The following is a 21,750-nucleotide window of genomic DNA, read 5'->3' as shown; positions in this document are numbered from 1 at the left end:
TCTTTTTTTTCTGACTGAAGAAGCACATCTTTCCTTGGCTTACCAGATGAAGTGGACTAGGAGGGGCCATTTTCCCAGGCCACGCCTTGAGCAGACCCTCCAGTCTGTAGGGGGCACTGACAGCCTGCAACACTGATGTTAATTCCCGTAGACTGTGAAATAGTTTTCCTTTAAAAGCTAATTACCTCATCAAAGAGGGAGACATAAGACACTTAGCAGTTCCCACGGACCTTTGAGGCCAGGTGACTCATTTGAGGAGGTGGCTGAAGGTGGCCCCTCATGGTGGTTTTTTGTCAGTAGTGTGCTCTCATAAGACACTCTGAGTCCTGCCTAACTGTGTGGACACAGCCCCATCGTCCCCCGAGAGCCTCTGTTGGGAGCCTGTTCCTATCTTGTCTGTTGCTTCTGAACATGTGGGTTTGATCATGTGCTTGGGTGCGGCTTTTGGGGGATCACCCTGAGCAGGGGCATTGAAGTGGCAGTTGTGAGGGCAGCACATGGAGCTCCCGTGTTGGCCTCACTCAGGGCCGCACTCACCCCCACACAGGATGCACTGGGTTCTCTCTCCGGTCCTGTCTTGTTGTTGACTGGTCAGCCTCACGCTCTGGGTGCTGCCGCTCTGACAAGAGGTCCTCTCAGATGCTCTGTGTACCATGAGAACCTCCAAATACCTTTGCAGTTGGGGGACCCCTGTTTTCCAACTGTCCCAGCTGTGATCAGAGCGTGGCCTGTCAAGCCCGGCAGTGCCACCACCATACACTGCCCCATCCTTCCTGGGCCTGCATGGCTTCCTCCTGCTTCTTGGCTGGCAGCCACAGGGAAACTCCCTCCTGCTGGGAGAATGAACCTTGTCCACCCTCGGAACAGAAAGAATGGGTCACTGGCACTTGACTGTGGGCAGACCTCTTCTCGTCCGCTTCTTCCGACCAGAGAGGGCTTCACTTTTGAACTTTGAAACAGAAGAGAGCACCTTCATCACAGGGCGTGAAAGACTGGTGGGCAGTTCCCCCGCCATAGCAAACCTCCAGAAGGGCGCAGGATGCACCAGTGGGCGCTGTGTGTGTGTGTGTGTGTGTGTGTGTGTGTGTGTGTGTGTGTGGTGAGCTCCAGGAAAGGTCTCCTGCTGTGTTCCTCCCGTCCAGGCCCCAGCTTTATTCTCGCCGTGTCTTTCTTTTCTGTTTCTGTTCTGTCACCCTCAGATGCACCTTTTGGCAGCGTCAGTTTGCCCTCCTTGACCTTGGTTTCTCTGAAATGAGCTTCTTTCCTCTGTGTTGTTTTCTCATGCCCATGGCGCTGTGGTCCCATTCATCAGCAACTGGTGTGGTTCCTTTCTCACTCTGCTGTGTTGTGTTCCTCAGTATGAGTGGACTGTGATGTATTTGTCCTGATGGATGTATAGGCCTTTATTTACCTTTTGGGGACATTTCTATTTATATCTGGGCACTTATGCAACGGGATCTTGTGTAACTGGAGGTTTCTCATCCCACCTGGTCCTTCACCCGCTTTAAAAATAACCATTTAGAGGCTTAATATTAATTACATACTGTTTGACCTATTAGCTTAGGCTTATTATTAACTAGCTCTTACAACTTAAATCAACCTATTTCTATTAGTTTATATTTTACCATGAGGCTGGTGACTTGTTACCTCACATCTTGCTTCTCCAGCGGCTGCTGGCATCTCCCTCAACTCTGCCTTCTTTCTCACCGTATTCAGTTTGTCTTTCCCGCCTAGCTATATTCTGCCCTGCCATAGGTCACTACACCTTCTTTATTAACCAATGGTAATAAAACATATTCACAGCACACGGAAGGGCATTGCACATCAATCTTGAGGCTGTCTTCAGGCTATAGGAGGTTACCCTGGGAGTAGCTGGTAGTGACACTCTCAGGTCATAGCCTCTGCCCCGCATGTGCAGATGGGCCTGGCTTTGGGTGGTGGACAGTAGCAGCTTGATGCACACAGAGGCTTGATCACCTCTAATTCCGCAGCTGCAGCTGCTTCTGAGCATGAGGCTCGTGGAGCCCAGCTGCCGCCGCTGTGGCCAGCTCAGGCCAACCCTCCACGAGTCTAGCATGGAGTTTGCTGAGTGTTGATGCCAGGGTGGAGGCAGGTGCTGGGTGGAGCCTGTTTGCTCTACCCTGGGAATTCCAGAGGCTGGACACGGTCACGGCACTAGGTCTGGAAGGCAATGGTGTTTCGGTGGCACCTTCCTTGCTTGGTGGCTGTGGGTGGCTTTGTGGTTTTTGTTGTGGGATATGGCGGGATGTTTCTCTGTGGAGGTGTTGTTTGCTGTGTTCTTAGGGATCCCAGGGAGAATCTTTTTTTTTTACTCTGGTCCAGGTTGTCTTTCAGAAGCTTGACTCTGGCTGTCTTTGTTCCCATTTGTGACCCTCTGTGGGCTCTAGCTTCTCATGAGCAGAGATCCAGACTCCTCATCCTACGGGTTTGTCTTCACCCTCCCCCTCCCCTCACTCTGAGCTGCCTCCTTTGCTATCTCATGGACTTGGCCACCCTCTGGGCATGTGCTTACATCCTGGGCTTCCTTCCTGCCGATCAGGGTCAGGCCTCTCCAGAGGGCACAACTTCACTTTCTTCCACGTCTGCCTCCCGGGGTTCTGTTGAGGGACGTCCTCCACCCCCTCCTGGGAGCGTCTGCCCCCCAAAGATGGGCTGTTTTGTTCATCGTACCATGCAATGTTTGACATAAGATGCTCCAGTGGGTGACCCCACTGGTTCCCTTTGTGCTGGTTACTAATGAGGTGTGTATACGAATGAATGAAGGAGGCTTATTGGCTCTGTTCCATGTGGTAGGGAAGCATGGGGCTGAGAATGGGGTTCAAGGAGAGCCCACTTTCTTTGTGCCGCTCCTGTCGCCTTCTTACTTTGCACAGCGGGTTGAGGGAGTTACGGCATAAAAACAGCTCTGTCGGGCTTGACACCGTCTTACAAATACTGTGGAGGGATTTCACCACCGTGGTATCTTTCCTTTCCACGTATCTCCACTGTTTTATTTTTGTTAATCAAAGACTAACAGGCTGAGATGTGGCCCATTCAGCTTGATTAATAGGCAGTGAAAAACAAGAAAATTCAAGATCAACTAGTAAAGATCATGTAATTTCACAACCACTGAAGCTGGGAGGGACACCTGTCAGTTTGTTGGGGTGCAATGCGTTTCTCGCTAAGTTGGGAGGGACACTTGCCCATTTGATAGGGTTCCTGACCTTTCTTGCTAAGATGGTGGTCTGTGGTGTCTAGCCATGGCTTTGGGGCAGACTCCGTTTCTGTCCGCTTGTGACTTGTTGCCTGAGCCTGCATCCTCTTCCCACCCCACTTTCTCCTGAAGGACAGAGTGGAACCTGGGGGTGTGTTCTGCCCCTGGGTCCCTCTCCATCACTGTGGTGCTCATCTCAAGGAGGTGGCTTCCAGTCTCCCAGGAGGATCTGAGGTCCATGCATATGAGGTTGTTGTCTGCTCTAAGCTGTCTGTTTGATGAGGGATTCCCCATGCACCTGGGGAAGGCCACGCTGCTTGGGAAGTACATAGTGTACCCAGTGTGCTCAAGCCGGTGGCCATCGCTGTGTCCTGCCCTCTGTGTCACTCCGCCTGGGTGCTTTGTGGACTCCGTCTTGGCTCACCCAACCTCCTCTGGCCACTCTCTTCACTGCCATGCAGGACTCTTTCTCTGTATCCTGTGTCTCTCGTAGGGCACTGGCCTGCTGGATGGCGGTACCCTAGAGGTCCTGGAGAGACGCCTGCACGTCTGTGTCCATAACGGCCTGGGCTTCGTGCACAGGCCCCAGGTGGTTGTGCTTGTACCTGAGATGGATGTGGCCTTGACACGCTCGGCCAGCTTCAGCAGGAGAGTCTGCGCCTCTTCTAAGAACAGGTATCTCCCATGCTGAGGGGCCAGGTGAAATGGGGATGTTGAGTGTACAGGGTGGGCTTGCCCTGTGGGTTGCCTCCCCATCACCCCCTTCCCTTCTGCTCAGTCACACCTATCAGGCAAAACCTCAGCGTTGTACACTTAGGAAAAGCCACCATTTTTGCTGTGACCACTTTGGGGCTAGAACTTTAGAAGCTTCCAGCCGAGGGTCTGAAGAGCCCCTCGCACACCTCCTGGAGCCGCCCGCCCTGGGGTTTCTTTTCCAAAGGTTTCACGTCTTACTTTGTTGAATCTCATGTGCTGGGCCCCATGCAGACAAACGCAGGAGGCAGCTGTCACACGGGCTCCCTCGCCTCTCTGGCCACGCTCAGTGACTTGACTGTCTCCCCTGCAGGCTACCTCTGCTAGTCTGGAGGTGGTGCTAGTGGTAAACGCAGTGGCCACTGTAGGCTGAGCAGAGCGGACCCACTGTGTCCTGGAGTCCCTGGACTGCGGCTGCTCGTCTTGGGGAGGGGGACACAGCTGGGAGGGAGCCCATGTTCTGACGTCCGATACCTGGTTTGTGTTTCCGACCAGCTCTGGGAACCAGGCTCTGGTTTTGAGAAGCCACTTGCGACTCCCGGAGATGGTCAGTCATCCGGCCTTTGCCATCGTCTTCCAGCTGGAGTACGTGTTCAGCAGCCCTTCCGGAGCCGACGGCAGTGTGAGTCTCCTTTAGGGATCAGCCTCCGTGCAGTTAGCTTCATGCCGAGGGGAACTGGCGGGCACCAGTGTCTCCTCTGCATTAAAAGCCTTGGTAACGGCACGGCCTGTGGGACTGGGAACCAGCCTCTTTCTGCCCTCATCATCTTCGTGGGCACTGGAGGTTCTGTGGTGGTAGAACACTGCCCAGAAAACTTCACACACCAAAACATCTCTAATTCATAATTATTGAGCCAGTAATTATTTTGAAAAGCGAGGCCATTTTACTACATTTTTCATTTGCTCTTAAGTGTAGCGATAAGCGGCTTTCTAGAGTGAACTTTCCGTGCATCTACGTCAGGATCAAAAGTCAGAATTTGTAGTTTGGTTGACAGGAGTGGAGCGGGCAGACAGCTTACGTGGGGCAGAGTCCCTGGGAAGCAGGTCGTGCCGCTCTTAAGACACAGTTTCTGTTTAATCCTAGGTCATTTGACAGCTAATGCAAGGGAGACTGACGGACACCGTGGTGAGGGCTTCATTGCGGGCCAGTTCTCTAAAGAAGGGAGTTAAGCCTGGGTCGGGGGGGGGGGCGTTGGAGCCCACTTGTCCACTGTGCTCTCCATCTTTGCCACCGCCAGAGCCCCAACTCCCGTGTCTTCTGCTCACACGGGGCCTTCCTGGGGTAACCTCAAGTCTTGGTCACTTTAGTGAACAGTTTATCACCTGCTGCCTTGTTTGTCATCAGGTGTTTTACCTCACATGTGCTGTGCAGGTGCACGTGGGTGTGGGTCGTCGTGGGTGGACTGTGGGAGAACCAGGCCTGTGGGTTGCTGCTAGGCAGCAGGCGCCTTGTCCACTGTGACTTGGGAGGCAGAGGCCCGAGGATCAGATGCTCAGGGCCTTCTTCAGCTGTATACAAGTTTCTGGCCAGCCTGGGCTACATTAGACCTACCCATGGCATAGCCTTGTCCACAGGCTCTACTGGTCAAGGAGGGGCACCCAGCACCCAGCAGCGCAGCCCCACCGCTGTCTTTGGAGGCGTTATCTTCAGTATCCATCCGGGATGTGGGTGCCTGCTTCCTTTTCATTCTTCTTGTTGTGGGTGTGGGACATGCAGGGTTGTGTGTTGTTTGTGTGCACATGCATGAGGAGGCCTGAAGTTGCTGACAGGAGTCTTTCTCTCTCACTTCTCCACATTATTTATCCAGCAAAGTCCTTCACTGAGCCCAGAGCTCAGCAGTTCTGGCCAGGCTAGCCAGCTGGCCTGTCCTGGGGAATCTCATGTCTCCGCTCCCTATGTACTGGGGTAGCCGGTGTCACCATGGTCTGTTGTGTGGCTTCTGGGGGTCCAGGCTTCTGTCCTTATGCTTGCTCAGCCGACACACTCTCTCTCTGGAGCCATCTCCCTTCCCCTGAGTATATTTTATTTTTTATTGTAAACCGACACATAGACGGAGTGCAGGGCAGCATGTGATGACCTCGTGTTCCATTGCCAGCTCCGCGTCCACCACTCTGAGCCAGGCTCGTCTGTTCTTCCTCCCTGACTACTCCAGAGCACCTGCAATCCTTTCGTCGTTTTCTGTTCATGGCTGGTAGCTGTCCCCAAAGATGGGCTCAGCTCCTCACCATGGGGGTAGCGGTCAGTGGCACGGACACCTCTCATTCCCATGGTCATCGAAAGCTCTGCTTTGCTCTCGCTGTAAGACTTGCACTCAGGGTCCTTGTTCAAGCCAGGGACCCTGGGTTTTCTCGTCATTTGGTGGACACGTTCCCAGGGTGGCTTTGCTGGATTTCCTCGTCCCGTGTTGCCAGGCTTCTGTCTGGGTGTTGTGTTTCAGAGCAGAGCTGAGAGCCTCCATCCCCTTTTATGGACAGTGTGTCTTCAGATGGCCCGTCCAGACAGGAGGGAGACCCACTGGGTCAGGGAGAGCACCGGCGGGAAGTCGAATCCATTTCATTCCCAGCCTTGAATTATTAAAAACAAATGGGGAGGCACAGCCATTGTAAGTGTCTCACTCTTTAGCTGCAGCGATCGAAGCCTTGTCTCTGTATTTTGTCTTTGGGGGTAAATCGGGTTGTGAGTTGCCCAGGAGGTGGTGTCCAGGGAGTGGTGGACCTTGTCAGTCCCCCGGGGCTGCCTCACTGCCAAGCTCAGTGTGCAGTCGTGGTCCCCAGAATGTTTGCCAACTGACTGAATGGTGGCACAGCTTTCCCAAAGCATGAGAATGGAGTGAGGGCCAAGGTACTGAGCCTTCCCGAGGTTTGTAGGAGTGAAAACATTGCTCTGTGTGGTGTCACGTGACAAGATATGCCCCTCCCCAAGTCGCGAAGGAGTTATGTCTGACTTGTTACTTGTGTATTTACTGATGTTCTTTGGTTTAACGGAGAGGTGAGTGCATGCCATGTGTGGTGCTGGTCTGTGGGCAGGGACGAATCCTGGCCGGCTCCTGGCAGTCTCCCGACCGGCTGTCACCTGAGTGATCTTTGTAACGCTGGTGTTGTCAGCATTGTATTACTTTTGCAGTGACAGAATACCTAAAGACAGACACTTACGGGAGGAAGTGAAGGTTGATTCCTGGTTTGAGGGTACCCATCATGGTGGAAAAGGCATTGTGGGGGCAGTGGCTTGCCAGGGCGGCTTCAGGAGCACGTGAGGCCACTTACATCAATGGACCAGGAAGCAGCAGGGGCAGAGGGATGAATGTGCAGTCAGCTGCCTTCCCCTTTTTAATCCAGTCTGGCCCCCAGCCCATGTGTGTGTGATGCCCACATTCAGGGCAGGTCTCCTCATTGCCCAGTTAATTCACTTGGGGTATCTTTTTCTTTTTAATTTTGAGACCACAGGTATCTTTTAAAATTTCATTTGTGATTTTGTACATGTGTGTATTTTACACACACACACACACACACACACACACACACACGTACACATGCATGCACACGTGTGGAGGTCAGAGAACAGCTTTGGGAGCTGGTTCTTTCCTTTCACAGTATCAAACTCTGGCTGTCAGAGTAAGCCACAGTGTCCTTACCTGCTGAGCCATCTGCCTGTTCCCACCAGGTGCTTCTTTAACCACCATTTTGAGAATTTTAATTAAACATTGCAAACTTTGGGGTTGGGTTTGGGCTCATGGCAGAGTCCTCTGGCCTCTCACTGCAGCTTGGGTCCTTAGTGGTACATGGGTCCTGCTCCTCCATAGGCAGAAAGCCCAGGAGCATTTGCTTCATCTACATCAGTTCCCCCACCCCATCACTGTCATAGAACAACAAGGGGAGTGGTCTCCACCCAGGCCAGATGGAGCCCTGGGTACTAGAGCTGCCTGTTCATAGCTCCCTCTGCTCTGTAGAATCTGAGACTTTGCTAAACACAGAGCTCACATTTCTTCTTATCTCCTTTTTTAGGCGAGATGTCATTTGTAGCCAGCGACTGGCCTGAGGTCCTTCTGTGATGGGCCTGTGTTTTTATTAGAAGTCCATCTGATTTTCTGTGCCGCAGCAGCCAAAGGACCCTTGCCTTTGCTTGACTCCAGTCCCTCACGCTGATTTGGGGCCCCCTCTGAAGGCGTCTTCTCTGTCAGTCACTGTTCAGAGTGTGTTTCTGTGGAGAGCACCTTTGCGTCCTGTGTGACATTTCTGATCCCTGCTTCCCTTGAGAGCATTTTATCTCCCTGGAGTCAGGAAAAGCCAAGGACCCCTGGACCCGGGAGTCAGTCAGGTGACCAAGAACTTGTGACCCTGCCCCCATGATTGTGCAAACACATTGTGCCAGACATTGTAGTAAAGCTCTGTGTGTGTGTGTGCGCGCGCGTGCATGTGTGTGTGTGGCGTGCTTGCATGTGTGTATGTATGTTTGTGTGTGTGTGTGTGGTGTGCTTGCATGTGTGTATGTGTGTTTGCATGTGTGTGCTCCCGTATATGGGGGCCTGGGATTTGTGTCTGGAGGCTTCCTTGAGCATTTTCCACTTATCTTTTGAGGCAGGAGCTTACTGTCTTAGGTTGCTATTGCCGTAATGAAATACCATGACCTAAAGCAACTTAGAGAAAAGGGTTTGTTTGACTTACACTTACACATCACTGTTCATCACTGAAGGAAGTCTGGGCAGAAACTCAGACAGGGCAGAAACTTGGAGACAGGAGCTGAGCTGATGCAGAGACCATGGAGGGGTGCGGCTGACTGACTTGCTCTTTATGGGTTCCTCAGTCTACTTTATTACAGAACCCAAAAGCAAAAGCCTAGGGTGGCCACTGTGGGTGCACCATGGACTATCCCCACCCCCACATCAATTAATAATTAAGAAAATGCCCTCCGGGCACACCTGCAGCCTGATGTTAAGGGGTCATTTTCTCCGTGGGGCTTCCCTCCTCTCTGATGACTAGCTTGTGTCAAAGTGGACCAGCGCGCTCACCAATGCAGCTAGCTAGCTAGTCAGCTTGCCCCTGGAATCTCTGTCTCTGCCCTCTGGAGACAGGCCCCCACATCCACCCCTGTTTATATAGGTTGCGGGGACCCGAACTCCTGTCTTCTTCCCTCTTCAGCAGCCATCTCCTCAGCCACTATGTTTGTGTTTTGTGACTTTTTATGGTTACAGATGTGGGTTTTGACTGCTTCCTGCTAGATGTGTTCGTGGACATTTGTTTTCCATGCTGTTCTGCGTGTGGCATTTCTGTCCTTTACATCTAACGCCTCTGCAGTGCCTGTGTGGATCGTCTCCGTGAAGCATCTTCCCCGCGTCTGGAGGAGTGGAGTCAAGCAGCTGGTACCCGTGGCCCCGCGGTGACACCACGGCATAAGCAGAGCTTCGGCTTGCAATCAGACCCCCCGGCTGCCCATGCTGCCGCTTCCTAGGTGTCTGTGCAGCTGCTGTGCCCGACTCAGTCTTCACCTCAGCAACCAGGACAACCTCTCTTGCTTCTTCGGCCCCGACAGGCCGACAAAGGAGTTAGAGTTTTGCTGTCCCGTTAGCCAATCAGGAGGGTTGTTCTAGGCCGTGGAGCTTGCTTTCACTGCTCATGTGTGTGGCTAAACGTAACCACTGTGCTTAGTTGAATGAGCTGAAAATATTGCCTAATAAATGATCCCTGTGAGTCTTAGTGATATCTCGAAGGCCAGGTCATACATGGGGGAGCAGATGATGTTAATATGGGCCGTTAGGCTTCCCTTGCCCCTGTGAATGTGTGTGAAGGGAATTAACTGGCAGTGGCTGCGAGTTTCACTGTGCCTCTCATCTGTGCTAGGTTGCTGCACCTAGCTGTGCAATTGATGCTGCTTGGTGCACACCCTCTGCTGGAGGGCTGGCGGGGAGGAGCGGTGGAGGCTCATGCCACCACTGCCTGTTTCCAGTACTCATCACCTTGGTCCAGAACTCGGGTCCTTTTGGAGGAGTGGTTTCTGGACTCAGGCTGTCTGGGTGGGCAGGCAGTGGCTGGGTTCTACCTCCTATACTGCTTGCCTGGGGGTGTGGGTTCTGTGTAGATTTCAAAGGACAGAGCCTTCCCCTCCCACCATGAGACAGACTGCTCAGGGTCCTGGCTGAGGTCTGAACTGTGGCCTCTGCAGTGGCCTTCACAGTGCTCCACGCTTTCTTGTCACCTCCCTTAGAGGTCTGATAACTTCTTAAGTCACTGTGTTTGTTTGCAGAGTACTCCTTGATTGTCATTGCTCGGGTGCTAGCTGCGACTTGGTGTGTGTATGTGTGTGTGTGTGTGTGTGTGTGTGTGTGTGTGTATGTGTATGTGTGTGTCTGTGTGTGTCTGTGTGTGTATGTGTATGTGTGTATGTGTGTCTATATGTATGTGTGTGTCTGTGTGTGTATGTGTGTGTTTGTGTATGTGTGTGTGTCTGTGTGTGTGTGCATGTGCATGCATGTGCAGCAAGCCCCAGAGACCCCTGTATCTTACCTCCCAGAGCTGGGGTTATAAGGACGAGCACATTGCTGTCTCCATCCCTGCATGTCTCTGGCTCCATCCTAGCGTTCTTCCTAGACTTGTCATCCGCTTCCAGGGAGCTCAGCTACCCCGGGATGAGCTCATCTCACGATGCTCATCGCATCTGCGCACACCACATGCTCCAGGGGGCAGGATGGGACAGATGTCAGCTCACTACTGGGACTCTGGGCGGTAGCACCTGTGGGGGTCGGTGTGAGAATTCCGCCTGTGGCTTTGCTGACTTCAGTTTTACAGCCAACCCTGGCTCATAAGCCTGTCTGTGCGCCTTTGGCTTTTTATATAGCTTCTTATAGTTAAATGAAAGCTATTTGTTTCAGAGTAGTTTGGGCTTTTCTCTCTTTCTTTTGAGGATGCATCAATTCTGATCTAAATGGCAGGAAAAGAAATGATAAAGCCAGTCATCATTTTTATTTTTCCTTTTGAGATGGGGTCATCCTGTGTCACTGAGGTTGCCCCTGAACTCCTTGTCTCAGAGTCCTCCTGTCTCTGCCTCCTGTCTGGCTGTATCTGCAGGGCTGCATTGTGGTTCCTGCCAGCTTTTAATTTTAACAACAACAACAAAAAAATCGTGGCCAGGGGAGGCCCAATGAGTGACCGTGCTTGCTCTGTGCGTGTGCTTGGCCCCGAGTAGTGAGGATTGGGGAAGGGCCTGAAGCAGGAGCCTCTGGGCTGGCTGCAGGAGACGGGCACATGTGTGGAGTCGGGCTGCCACCAGCTCCCAGTTATCATGTCGGAGTCTCAGAAGTGATCAGTAGCTCACAAATCATCCCTCGCTGTTAAAGGCAAAAGCGAGGAGAAGCGAGTGTTGATCTAACTGACAGATACTCCACACGCAAGAGGTTTATATTGATCGAGAACCAAACAGCCACAGAGAACCGTGAAATTGGAAAATTAGATGTCAGGATCACCTAATTTGAGAAACCAAGCCAGAAGGCGTCGTGCTGATCACACGGACGCTTGGATGCCTGTTTTGTTTTTGATCCCGCCTTGAGCGACTGTGTTTACAGAAGCCATCCAGCCGCTTCTGAGTTTAGGCTGTTTCATTGGCGAGTGCTCTGGCTCCATGTGTAGAGATTGTACTGGATCTGTCACCAGTGCCAGCTGACGCCCTGCAGCTACCCAGCACCTTCCAAAATCTGTCCTGCCCACGCGGGGGCAGGGTGAAGGCCGGGGCAGAGTGGAGGCCTGGGCAGGGTGGAAGCAGGCGCTTCCTGGTGTGGCAGAATCTGATGCTAAGCTTTCCACTCTCTGGATTCTTTGTTTATACTTCAGGGTTTTTTTTTTCTTCTTTTTTTTTCTCACCCAGTGGCCAGGAACCCAGACCCCATAAACACTGACAGGGATGTGAACATGGCAGGACCTAGGCCCACCCTCTGAAGCCTGACTGTGGGGAAGAACCAGCTCTGCTCTGCTGGTCTGCACAGTCTGAAGTCTAGCTGCACAGCGAGACAGCGGTCAAGACTCCTGCTCTGGGGTTTTCCCTGATGGATGTAAAGAGCATAGGGCAGGGCAGAGGCCCGTCACGGGAGCGAGGGCTGTGCCACTTTGCTGTCAGGCCTTGAACTTGTCTGTGGTTTAGTCTAACAGAGGCCTTCTTGTGAGTGTGTGGCATCTGCTCATGTCTGGCAGTGGCGCTGGCACGGCCACTCCTTGTTTCCAGTTAAATGAGCAGGCCCTGTCAGGACCTTGGCCACTGCTAGAACCCCACTGTCCTTGTCCCTTGGAGCCCTTTTCTTGGGGATGGCGCTTCATGTGTCTGTCTCAGGCTGCTGTGGATTTCCGACCTCATCAAGATAAGGAGGCCCCTTCTAGGTTACCCACGTTTGTGTCCCCCACACCACAGTTGTGCTGAGTGCTGGGTCTGTGCCCTTACGTGCCCTTGTCTGCACCTGTGTGACCTCAACCTGCTGCCCAGGGCAGTGAGCCGGCTCATCTGGTGTATCCCTTGACCTGTGTGTCCGGCTGGTCAGCTGCCCATTAAGAGCGTCAGGACAGGGCAGTCTGGGTTCAAACTCCTTTCCCTTCCGTTGCCGTCAGGATGTTGCTTTGGAGCATGTGGTGGCTGAGACTTTGCGTCTCAGTGAAAAGGAGGCTGGCGACCCCTTCCCTGGACCTTCTAGACTAGAGTTATAGGTCACCTTGTGGTGTGACAGTTTCCTGTGGACCTCAGAGAACTTCCCCTTCCTAGGATCTGCCTATCAGGGCTTCTACTCAAAGTGGTCACCTCTCGATGGGCCCAGTGGCACTCCTGGACTCCACAGTGACCTGGAGCTCAGCTGTTATCTTACAAGAAAAGAGATGGAAGTGACAGCTTTAGAATACATCGTTGAGCCGGACTCCACATCCGTATTTGTGGAGGCAGCTTTCTGTGACCGACAGATGGCCGTGAGCTGGGTTTCCTAAGGCCGCATTCTTTTCATTGGCTGCTCACTGAGAGGGTGGAGGATAATGCCTAGACCTGAGCCTGATTGTGCTCCCAACTCCAGATGCATTCTCCAGTATAATGTGCTTATCTTCTCTTCAGTCTTTGACCAGGATGCGTATCGGTAGCCCTAAGTTGATCATGAACCTCCATCCCCTCATATGCATTCATATACATACACCTATACACACACATACATATACCTGTACCCATACACACACACACACACACACACACACACACACACACACACACTTAGAGACATACACACAGACACATACATACATACAAACACATACATACTTAGACTGTTCCCACATACACACCTTCCACACACCCACTCACACATACATATACAGCCCCTCACATATATACATACACACATACACACATGCACATCTCCCTCACATTCTCACACATATAGGTAGACCACACCCACACCCACACCCACACACACCATTATTTTGCAAAGCTTTTCTTCAGCAACATGGGTACCATTCCTTAATTTTCCTGATGCATTTGAGGAGAGCCTGGCAAGTTCTCGAGGGTTTGCAGATCTGCAGAAAGGTCCCCGAGGAGTGGAGGTGTCTTAGAGTGGCCCTTGCTGCCTTGAGCCACAGGAGAAAGCTGATGGGGTCATGAGACTGGTGGGCCTCAGGACACGTTGTTTACACTGTGGATGCGCATGCGTCCTTCTGCCTCCGCTGCCTTCTTGGGTGGGATGGGTGGTCCTGGCCTCCTGCCGCTCTCAGCCCTAACTAGGGTGTATGTGACCCCCATCACTGATTTCCCACTCAGTGGCTGCTGTGCTAACTCCTGTGGCTGTGGTTTGTTTCCAGGCGGCCTCGTCCACCTCTCTCTCCTACTTGGCATGCATGCACATGGTTCGCTGGGCTGTCTGGAACCCTGAGCCGGAAGTGACCTCCGGAAAGGTGACACTGCCTCTTCAGGGTGGGATCCAGCACAACCCCTCACACTGTCTGGTCTATAAGGTGCCTTCAGCTAGCATGAGCTCTGAGGAGGTAAGTACTTCATAGGTGTGATTCTCATATGCTTCTAGCCAGTTCATGTGTGTGTGTATGTGTGTGTGTATATGTGTGTGTGTGTGTGATATTTGGGTGCAGTCACCCATGAGAATGCATGTGGATGCCAGCAGTTGACATAGGAATTTTTTCCAGTATTCTTCTTTATCCTATTTTTGGACACAGAATCTCACTGAACTTGGGGCTTGCTGACTGGAGCTAGCATTCCTGGATAGTGAACCCCTGGGATCTCCCTGTCTCCCCTCCTACCACCAGTATTGAACTGGGGTCCTCACACTTTCTCAGAAACACTTTACCCACTGAGTCTATGTTTATTTTTTTCTTTTTAACGCTATAAATTGACAAGTATGACAAGTATGTTTCCAGCATTTCATGAACAAACCTCTCCTGTGTCCTGGATGTGCCCTTGGCACTCGCTGAGCTGCGGTTAGGTCAGTTTCGCTCCCGGGTCTGCTGACACCCTTCCTCACATCTGCACCTCTGGAGGCCTTGCACACTTTGCATACACTCTGTGAGGGGTTTCTCCTCTGCTTGTGTCTGTGTTTTGTTACTCAGGAGGACGTCATGTGGTTTTTGCCAGGAGGGTTCGTGGCACGAGAACTAGGTTTTGGCTTCGGTCCCCAGCTGGGCTTCAGAGCCACTCTGGACCGTGCCCCTCTCGGCTGGACATAGGGTGTCTGGTCCGCAATGGATTCTCAGATGAAGAAACCCGTTCGGCTGTGACATTCTCTGAGTTCCAACCTGGAAAGCCAGTAAGGCTAGGAGAGGCTGGAGGATGTGTGTGTCACCCTGGCTGTCCTGGATGCCCTGGCTTCCCTGCCCAGGTTGTGGTTGTGGAAGTCCAGTTACTCAGGGCCACATGGGCAGTTTTGGAACTATGACTTACCTCTGGCCAATGTCTGGGATCCATCCTGGCCCTCTAGGCTATGGTAACCTCTGACCCCTGCAGTTTTGTGTGGTGCCTGTAATGTGCCTGTCTCACCCCCACCCCCACCCAGCCCCTGCTCTGTGGTGCCTGTAATGTGCCTGTCTCACCCCCACCCCCACCCAGCCCCTGCTCTGTGGTGCCTGTAATGTGCCTGTCCCACCCCCACCCATCCCCACTCTGTGATGCCTGTAATGTGCCTGTCTCACCCCCACCCCCCATCCCCGCTCTGTGGTGCCTGTAATGTGCCTGTCTCACCCCCACCCCCACCCATCCCCGCTCTGTGATGCCTGTAATGTGCCTGTCCCACCCCCACCCATCCCCACTCTGTGATGCCTGTAATGTGCCTGTCTCACCCCCACCCCCCATCCCCGCTCTGTGGTGCCTGTAATGTGCCTGTCCCACCCCCACCCATCCCCGCTCTGTGGTGCCTGTAATGTGCCTGTCTCACTCCCACCCCCACCCATCCCCGCTCTGTGGTGCCTGTCATGTGCCTGTCTCAGCAGTGCACGGAGCCTTTAAGCTCATTCCCCCTTCTCAGGTAAGGGGCTGTACCTGTCATTTCACAATGTCACTTGTGTGCTGACTCTAGCTACAGCTATTGTTTCCAGTGTTGTTACTGGCCATCTGACTGATGCTCTGGGGACCTGCATCAGGGGAAGCTAGTGTGGTATTCTCTTGTTATGAGCAATGCCTCTCATGGGTCCGTGTTTTGCTGTGTTTTCATATGGTCTAGTCTGAGCCCCTATTATTAAACCACCGCCAGAAATCTCAGAGTCATTACCATTCCCCCATCTCTCCGTCTTTTAAATCATGTCCTTCCTCCCCTCCTCCCTGTGGATGTGTGTCTCTGTTTCTGTGTGGTTATATGCCCGTGTGTGTGTGTGTGTGTGTGTGTGTGTGTGTGTGTGTGTATGTATGTGTGTGTTTCTCTCTGTGTGGCTGTCTCTCTGTCTGTCTTTCTCCATGTCTGTCTGGTGTGAATGTTTGTCCCGTGTACAGCTCATCTTGCCACTTTGTTGCTTTTCCCTTTTTGAGTGTGTGAACTGTGTCAGGCACACACATTTTGAGAGTTTGACTTACTTGGCGACACACGTGCTAGACATTTCCCTCCTCCACGAAGAACGCCACATCTGAGTTCCATGTCTCAACCCCAGAACTGCTGACGTTTCTGCCAGGCAACTTTTTGCTGGGGACTGTCTGCTCTAGAGGGTGGATTGGCTGCATCCCCATCTTCTGCCACTAGATGTCAGTAGCATCCCCAGTTGTTGACTGTGGTGGAGGACCAGCACTGTGAGCAGAGTGGGTAGGCGTGGTGAATTGTGGCGGCTCTGTCTCCACCCCTGTGCTGGAAGAGCACCACGGCTTCTTCATCTTCTTTCTGGCCAAGTGAGGCCAGCTGGAATCAAGGTGTGCTTCACCTGGGCCCTCACCAGCCAGCTCCACAGCCCGTCCCTTCAGCGACTGTCTTTTGAATATGCACAGTGAGACTTGGAAGAACTTCCCTGAGCCCGCGAACTCACAGCTGAGCAGGAATGGCAGCTATCAGTCAAGGAAAATAGCGTTACGGAATGCTGCATCGTCTCTGGGAAGCACATTTAGGGTTCATCGTGAGAAGTTGTTTTATTGTTTGCTGTGAAGTGAGGTAACATCGTGTGGCTGTGCTTCCTGCCCAGCTCTTGTCCTTTTCTTCCAAAAGTATTTATATCTCCAGAAGCCAGCACCTTCAGTTTCTAGTTAGGATTTATAGTTATTTGCCTTTGATTTGGAAATAGTATGCCTCCTGTGCTATTAGTTTATCAATTGTAAACATCCCTGAGCTGACAGATGAGGACATTCACCATGCCCACACTCGGGCCCTCTTTACAATCACCCAGCCTCAGGAACGGTGACCACAGCAGGCTTGGTTGGAAAGTTGAAGGGTGCCTGGGAACGGGGCCCACACTCACAGGGGAGTGGCTTGGAAGCAGCTTGTGAAGTTGCTTATCCCAAGCTGCAATGTGGATCTGACCATATCAGCAGGCCGAGGAGTTTGAGACCTGAGCTGTGTGTGTGGGTTGGACGCTATTCAGTCCTGGGGCTGCCCCCGGAGGAGCATAGGCAGCAGATCTTACGGCACTGTGCAAACTTTGAGAGGAGCACTCATGTGGACACCATTGCCCAGAGAAACTGTGGCCAGAAGCTGGGGCCTGACCCCCCGATGCATAGTATCAACTTTCTTCATGCAAAGCAGCCACAGACTCTTAATGTAATCTTTAGAGTGCAATACAATCTCATGATTTTGTATGCCAGGAGCCGAGGTACAGAAAAGGCCTTTGGTAGACAGCAACACTGAGATGGTGAAAGGTTGGTGATCAAAGATCTTAAAACGCCCAGGCACACAGGCCCTAGCACTATCGAGAAGAGAGAGAAGACGCAGAGGTGAACAAGATGGGAATTTTAGGACTGAAGAGCAGCAAAGGTAAAGTCTTCACAAGATGTGCGCTGTGGCTGGGTGGATGGCTGATCAGTCAGCAAAGCGAGGGCCTTCCGAGCTACAGGAGCTGATTGGTGGCCGCAGGCCAGGCTCTGCTGCTGACCAGCGGGACAGCGCCAAAGTCCAGCACCCGTGTCAGCACCCAGTCCCATGAGACGGGAGAGTGCGGTGCAGGAAACGCCTCTGAAGATACCAGGACAGGAAACCCTGGACAAGAGACTGCAAGTTCAGCAAAAGCCCCGAGATAAATGGGACGTAGCCCTCAGATAAATGGATGTAAAGCCAGACACTGGATCACTGAACTAAAAGCAAAGAAAAAGTATCAAGAGCAGAAGTAGAAAAGTGGCTCCTTGCCCACAGAGAGATGGAAACGTGGATGGTTGTGTGTTCCTGTTAGAAGCCATGAGGGCTGGTGTGGAAAAACAAAAGGTTTTGGAACCCAGAATTCTGTGCCCACCAAGAATCACCCAAAGCTTAGGTAGCACCTTCCCCAGTGAGCTGGAAGGAAAGGAATTCGGAGCAGAGTGGCGTTGGCTACAAGCTTCCCTAGACAGAAGGATGGGGTTGAGGAACAGTGGAAATGAGGGCTGAGTGGGCTTCAGTGGGAGATTGAGGCAGAAGTTACATTGTATCCTGTGAGGTCTTCAAGGTGTTTAGATACAGTTGGATGAGGCAGAAGTTACATTGTATCCTGTGAGGTCTTCAAGGTGTTTAGATACAGTTGGATGAGGCAGAAGTTACATTGTATCCTGTGAGGTCTTCAAGGTGTTTAGATACAATAGAATGAGGCAGAAGTTACATTGTATCCTGTGAGGTCTTCAAGGTGTTTAGATACAGTAGGATGAGGCAGTATTATGTCAGCAGCCTGGGTCTCCGTGAGAGCCCCTGCATTCTATCCTCTAGAGGGAGGGATGCCAGAGAGGAGTTTTCGTTTAATTCATTTAGTTACTTACTTGAGAAAGAGCCTCACTGTGTTAGCCATACAGACCTCAAGCTGGTGGTGACACTCCCCCCTCCCCCTCCGTCAGCCTCCCAAGGGCTGGGTTGCAAGCATGTGCCGCCACTCCGGGAGAATTTATATTTAAAACCTTAAGAGAAACCAGTAACACTGAGATACCACATCAATTACAATTAATTTTGTAATAACCAAAATATCAGACCTGCACAGGGGAGGAAAGGCTTGTCATGGCTCACAGTGTCAGAGGGACCACAGTGTGTCCTGGCGGGAAGGCAGGGTGGAGTGCATGGAGGTGGGAGCATTTAATCCAGACTCTCACTGGGAAGAACAGGAGGTAGAAGGAGCCGGCCAGAGTCGGGGGTGGATATAATCGGCAAAGGTCGCTCCCAGTGACTCCTATGCAGCAGCCAGGCCCCACCCAGTAAAGGCCCATATGCCTTCAAGATCACCCTGAACATGAGCCCATGGGGACATTCCAGATTCAAACTGTCACCACTTAAACCCTGTAGGTGCTGGGAACTGAACCCGGGTCTTCTATAACAGTCAAAGCTCTTAACCGCTGAGCCATCTCTCTAGCCCCTATGGCTCAGGGTTTTTATTTTTTATTTTTTATTTTAATTCCTACAAAATGTAGTGTCTACAGAGTCACTTTCTAGCAGCTGATTCCCAGAGAAATGAGAACTGTTCACACAGCACTGTTTGTGCCACCTCCGTGGACAGTCAGCAGACTGGCAGCTCATCAGGTTTTCCCAGTGAGTGGATGGATGGACAGATGGATGGATGGACAGATGGACAGACGGACTGATGGGTTGTGATGCATCAATGTAATAGTACACGACTCAATCATGAAAGGCATGGACTGTCGACATGTGTTTTGGTGTGGTTGATGGAATGAGTGAGAAAGCCACTCTCAAGGGCTGTGCGCTGCATGATTGTGTTTGCGTGACACGCAGGAAGACCAGCCTAGTTATGGAGAAGCAGGCAGTGGCTGCTTGGACCAGCCAAGAGAGGGATGGGGCAGATCACGTGTTTCTGCACAGGGGTTAAAAACTCATAGAACTATAGTTATGCAAGCCAGTCGATATTACATGTTAATTAAAAACACACACATTGTGGCTTATTAAATACCTTAACTTATACTTCTTGAGTAAATGTCATTTCCTGATAATATGGTCTCCTGGGATTTTAATGCCACAACTAATTTTCATCTCAGGAAATTACTTGTTTATGATCTAAGAACACGTGGCTTCCTCCAGAGTCTTTGCTCTCTTGCGGAAGCTTTTTTTGAGGGGTCTGGAGAGTAGGGCTGGGCAGTCGTACTGGGGGGTCACTGATGAGAGTGAGTGATCTTTGTTGCTCTTGGGTTAACTACAGGTGAAACAGGTGGAGTCGGGAACTATCCAGTTCCAGTTCTCGCTGAGTTCGGACACCCCCACAGAGCGTGCCAGTGGCCCCAAGGCAGAGCGGCGGTCCTCCAGGAAGACGCCGGCGTCCCCTTCAGGTGAGCTGCAGAGGGCTGCCTCTGGCCTGAAGCTTGCTTCCCTCTCTCATCAGCCCTGCTGGGTAATTGCTTCTGCCTGTGCTAGTGACTCAATTAGCTGACTTCCCTTCAGATGATGATGTGGGTTTGGACGATGTGGTGATGTGTGGTCCAGCTGTTTGTCACCCAGCCTTCTGCCGCAGATTGGTTCAGTTACTTAGCAGCTCCCCAAGCAAGCATGCATGTGTTGGTGAAGGGTGACTCCATCAAGGGCACGTCACAGGGGCATCCTGTGAACACGGAGCCTGGGAAGACCAGCTGAAGTGCTGGCAGCCAGCCTTGGCTGCGTGTTTGTGTTGTCATCCTTCTGTGTGCATTGATCACTGTTGACTTCCCGTGCGTGGGTTGGGGATATCCCTCCAGGAACGGGGTCATAATGGGATGCAAGCGGCAATCACTCCCAGCAGAGGTCCTTGTCCTGTGACTGATGGGTCCACAGGTGTGTGTGGGTTGAAGAACCATTACTATCATTGAGCTTGAATGACCTAGCATCTTCTGTGTGGCCTGGTGCTGTGTTCATTGCCTTTTTCTTTAGGCCTGAGCCCTTGCTGAAGCCAGGATGGAGGAAGAAAGGCATACATGGCAAGACACATACGTGGGTGTTGTGTTGTGGCCTGGGTTTCTGGAGAAGATCTGTCTCCTGCTGACTGAGGGCTGTAAGAGTCTTGCTTTTCTGATCCAGATGGGTGGATGGGGAATGACCCGCTTGCGAATCCATAGAGTACTGCTCCCCTGCTCTAGCTGTGCTCTCTTGATTCAGCTGTGCTCCCCTTCCTCCAGCTATGTTCCCTTCCTCCCACTGCTCTTTTCCTCTTACTGTGCTCCCATCCTCCTGATGTGCTCCTCTCCTTCCACTGTGCTTCCCTCTTCTTGCTGTGCCCCTCCCATTGTACTCCCCTACTCCTGCTGTGCTCCCCTCCTGATGTGCTCCTCTCCTCCTTCTGTGCTCCCCTCTTCCCAATGTGCTCCCGCCCTGCTGTGCTCTCCCTCCCACTGTGCTCCTCTCTTCCCACTATGCTCCCCTCTTCCCACTGTGCCCCCTCTCATTTTACTCCCCTACTCCTGTGCTCCCCTCTTCCCACTGTGCCCTCTCCCATTGTACTCCCCTACTCCTGCTGTGCTCTCTTCTTCCCACTGTGCTCCCACCCTGCTGTGCTCTCTCTCTCCACTGTGCTCCCCTCTTCCCACTGTGTCCCCTCCCATTGTACTCCCCTACTCCTGCTGTGCTCCCCTCCTCCACTGGGCTCTCCTTCTGCGGTGCTCCCAGGTTACCTCTGGCTGCCCAACAGCAGGGGATGCCAAATGGCCATGGAGGACATGCAGCCCCTTCCTAGCCTCCCCCTGCCCTCACTACCCAGCCTCTGATAATCTGGACAGTTTTAACTGTTTTTCTATCCTGATTTGGTGCCTGAGCTCTGGCGTAGGTCTCTGTCTGTTGGGGTTCTGGTTTGTGGAGCCAGGTCCTGTTGAATATAATTTTCTCACTGGTAGGTGAGTGACCCACCGACCCCTCTGACATCTCAATATGCAGACCTCCGTTTTACAAAATCCATTGGGATTTCCTGAAATGCCTGGTCGCAGGCACTAGAACCTCACCATTTGGTGACCAGCCATGCCGAAGGCGTCCTCTCTGCAGAGCAGTTGAAGCTCCTAGTTTGAATTCTGTGCTCAGGAGACCATTCAGGGTTGTTCACGGAGTGTGTGCATTAATGGGCCATCTTATGTAAGTGGGATCTGCTGTGCAGCATCCCCTGTACTTGGAGTGCTGCCAAAAAGTCCGCCAGAGCCTTTGGGGTGGTGGGCGGCAGGCGTGCACTTTCTGTCGGAGTCGCTCCAGAACAAATCCTCATTTTCTGGGGAATAGAGCCTCACA

General features: G+C 52.2%; 1 protein-coding gene across 4 annotated transcripts in view; it reads left to right on the top strand.

The window, feature by feature from the left end:
- Positions 1-21,750, top strand: part of Nphp4 (nephrocystin 4) — an 84,659-nt gene that overhangs the window by 24,981 nt on the left and 37,928 nt on the right. For all 4 annotated transcript variants that reach the window (XR_015738020.1, XM_087906809.1, XM_087906810.1 and 1 more), the window contains 4 exons: positions 3,708-3,889; positions 4,463-4,589; positions 13,775-13,957; positions 19,712-19,838. Coding sequence is in view for 3 of the 4 variants with exons in the window: in XM_087906809.1 (XP_087762935.1) it covers positions 3,708-3,889; positions 4,463-4,589; positions 13,775-13,957; positions 19,712-19,838 (619 nt within the window). In the remaining variant the exon portion in view is untranslated. The remainder of the gene's footprint in view (positions 1-3,707; positions 3,890-4,462; positions 4,590-13,774; positions 13,958-19,711; positions 19,839-21,750) is intronic.

The sequence above is a fragment of the Myodes glareolus genome, chromosome 6 (genome assembly GCF_982192425.1).
Source record: "Myodes glareolus chromosome 6, mMyoGla1.1, whole genome shotgun sequence".
In the NCBI taxonomy this organism is placed as follows: Eukaryota; Metazoa; Chordata; class Mammalia; order Rodentia; family Cricetidae; genus Myodes; species Myodes glareolus.
The sequence above is the reverse complement of the archived record's forward strand: the minus strand, read 5'-3'. Positions and strand labels throughout refer to the sequence as shown.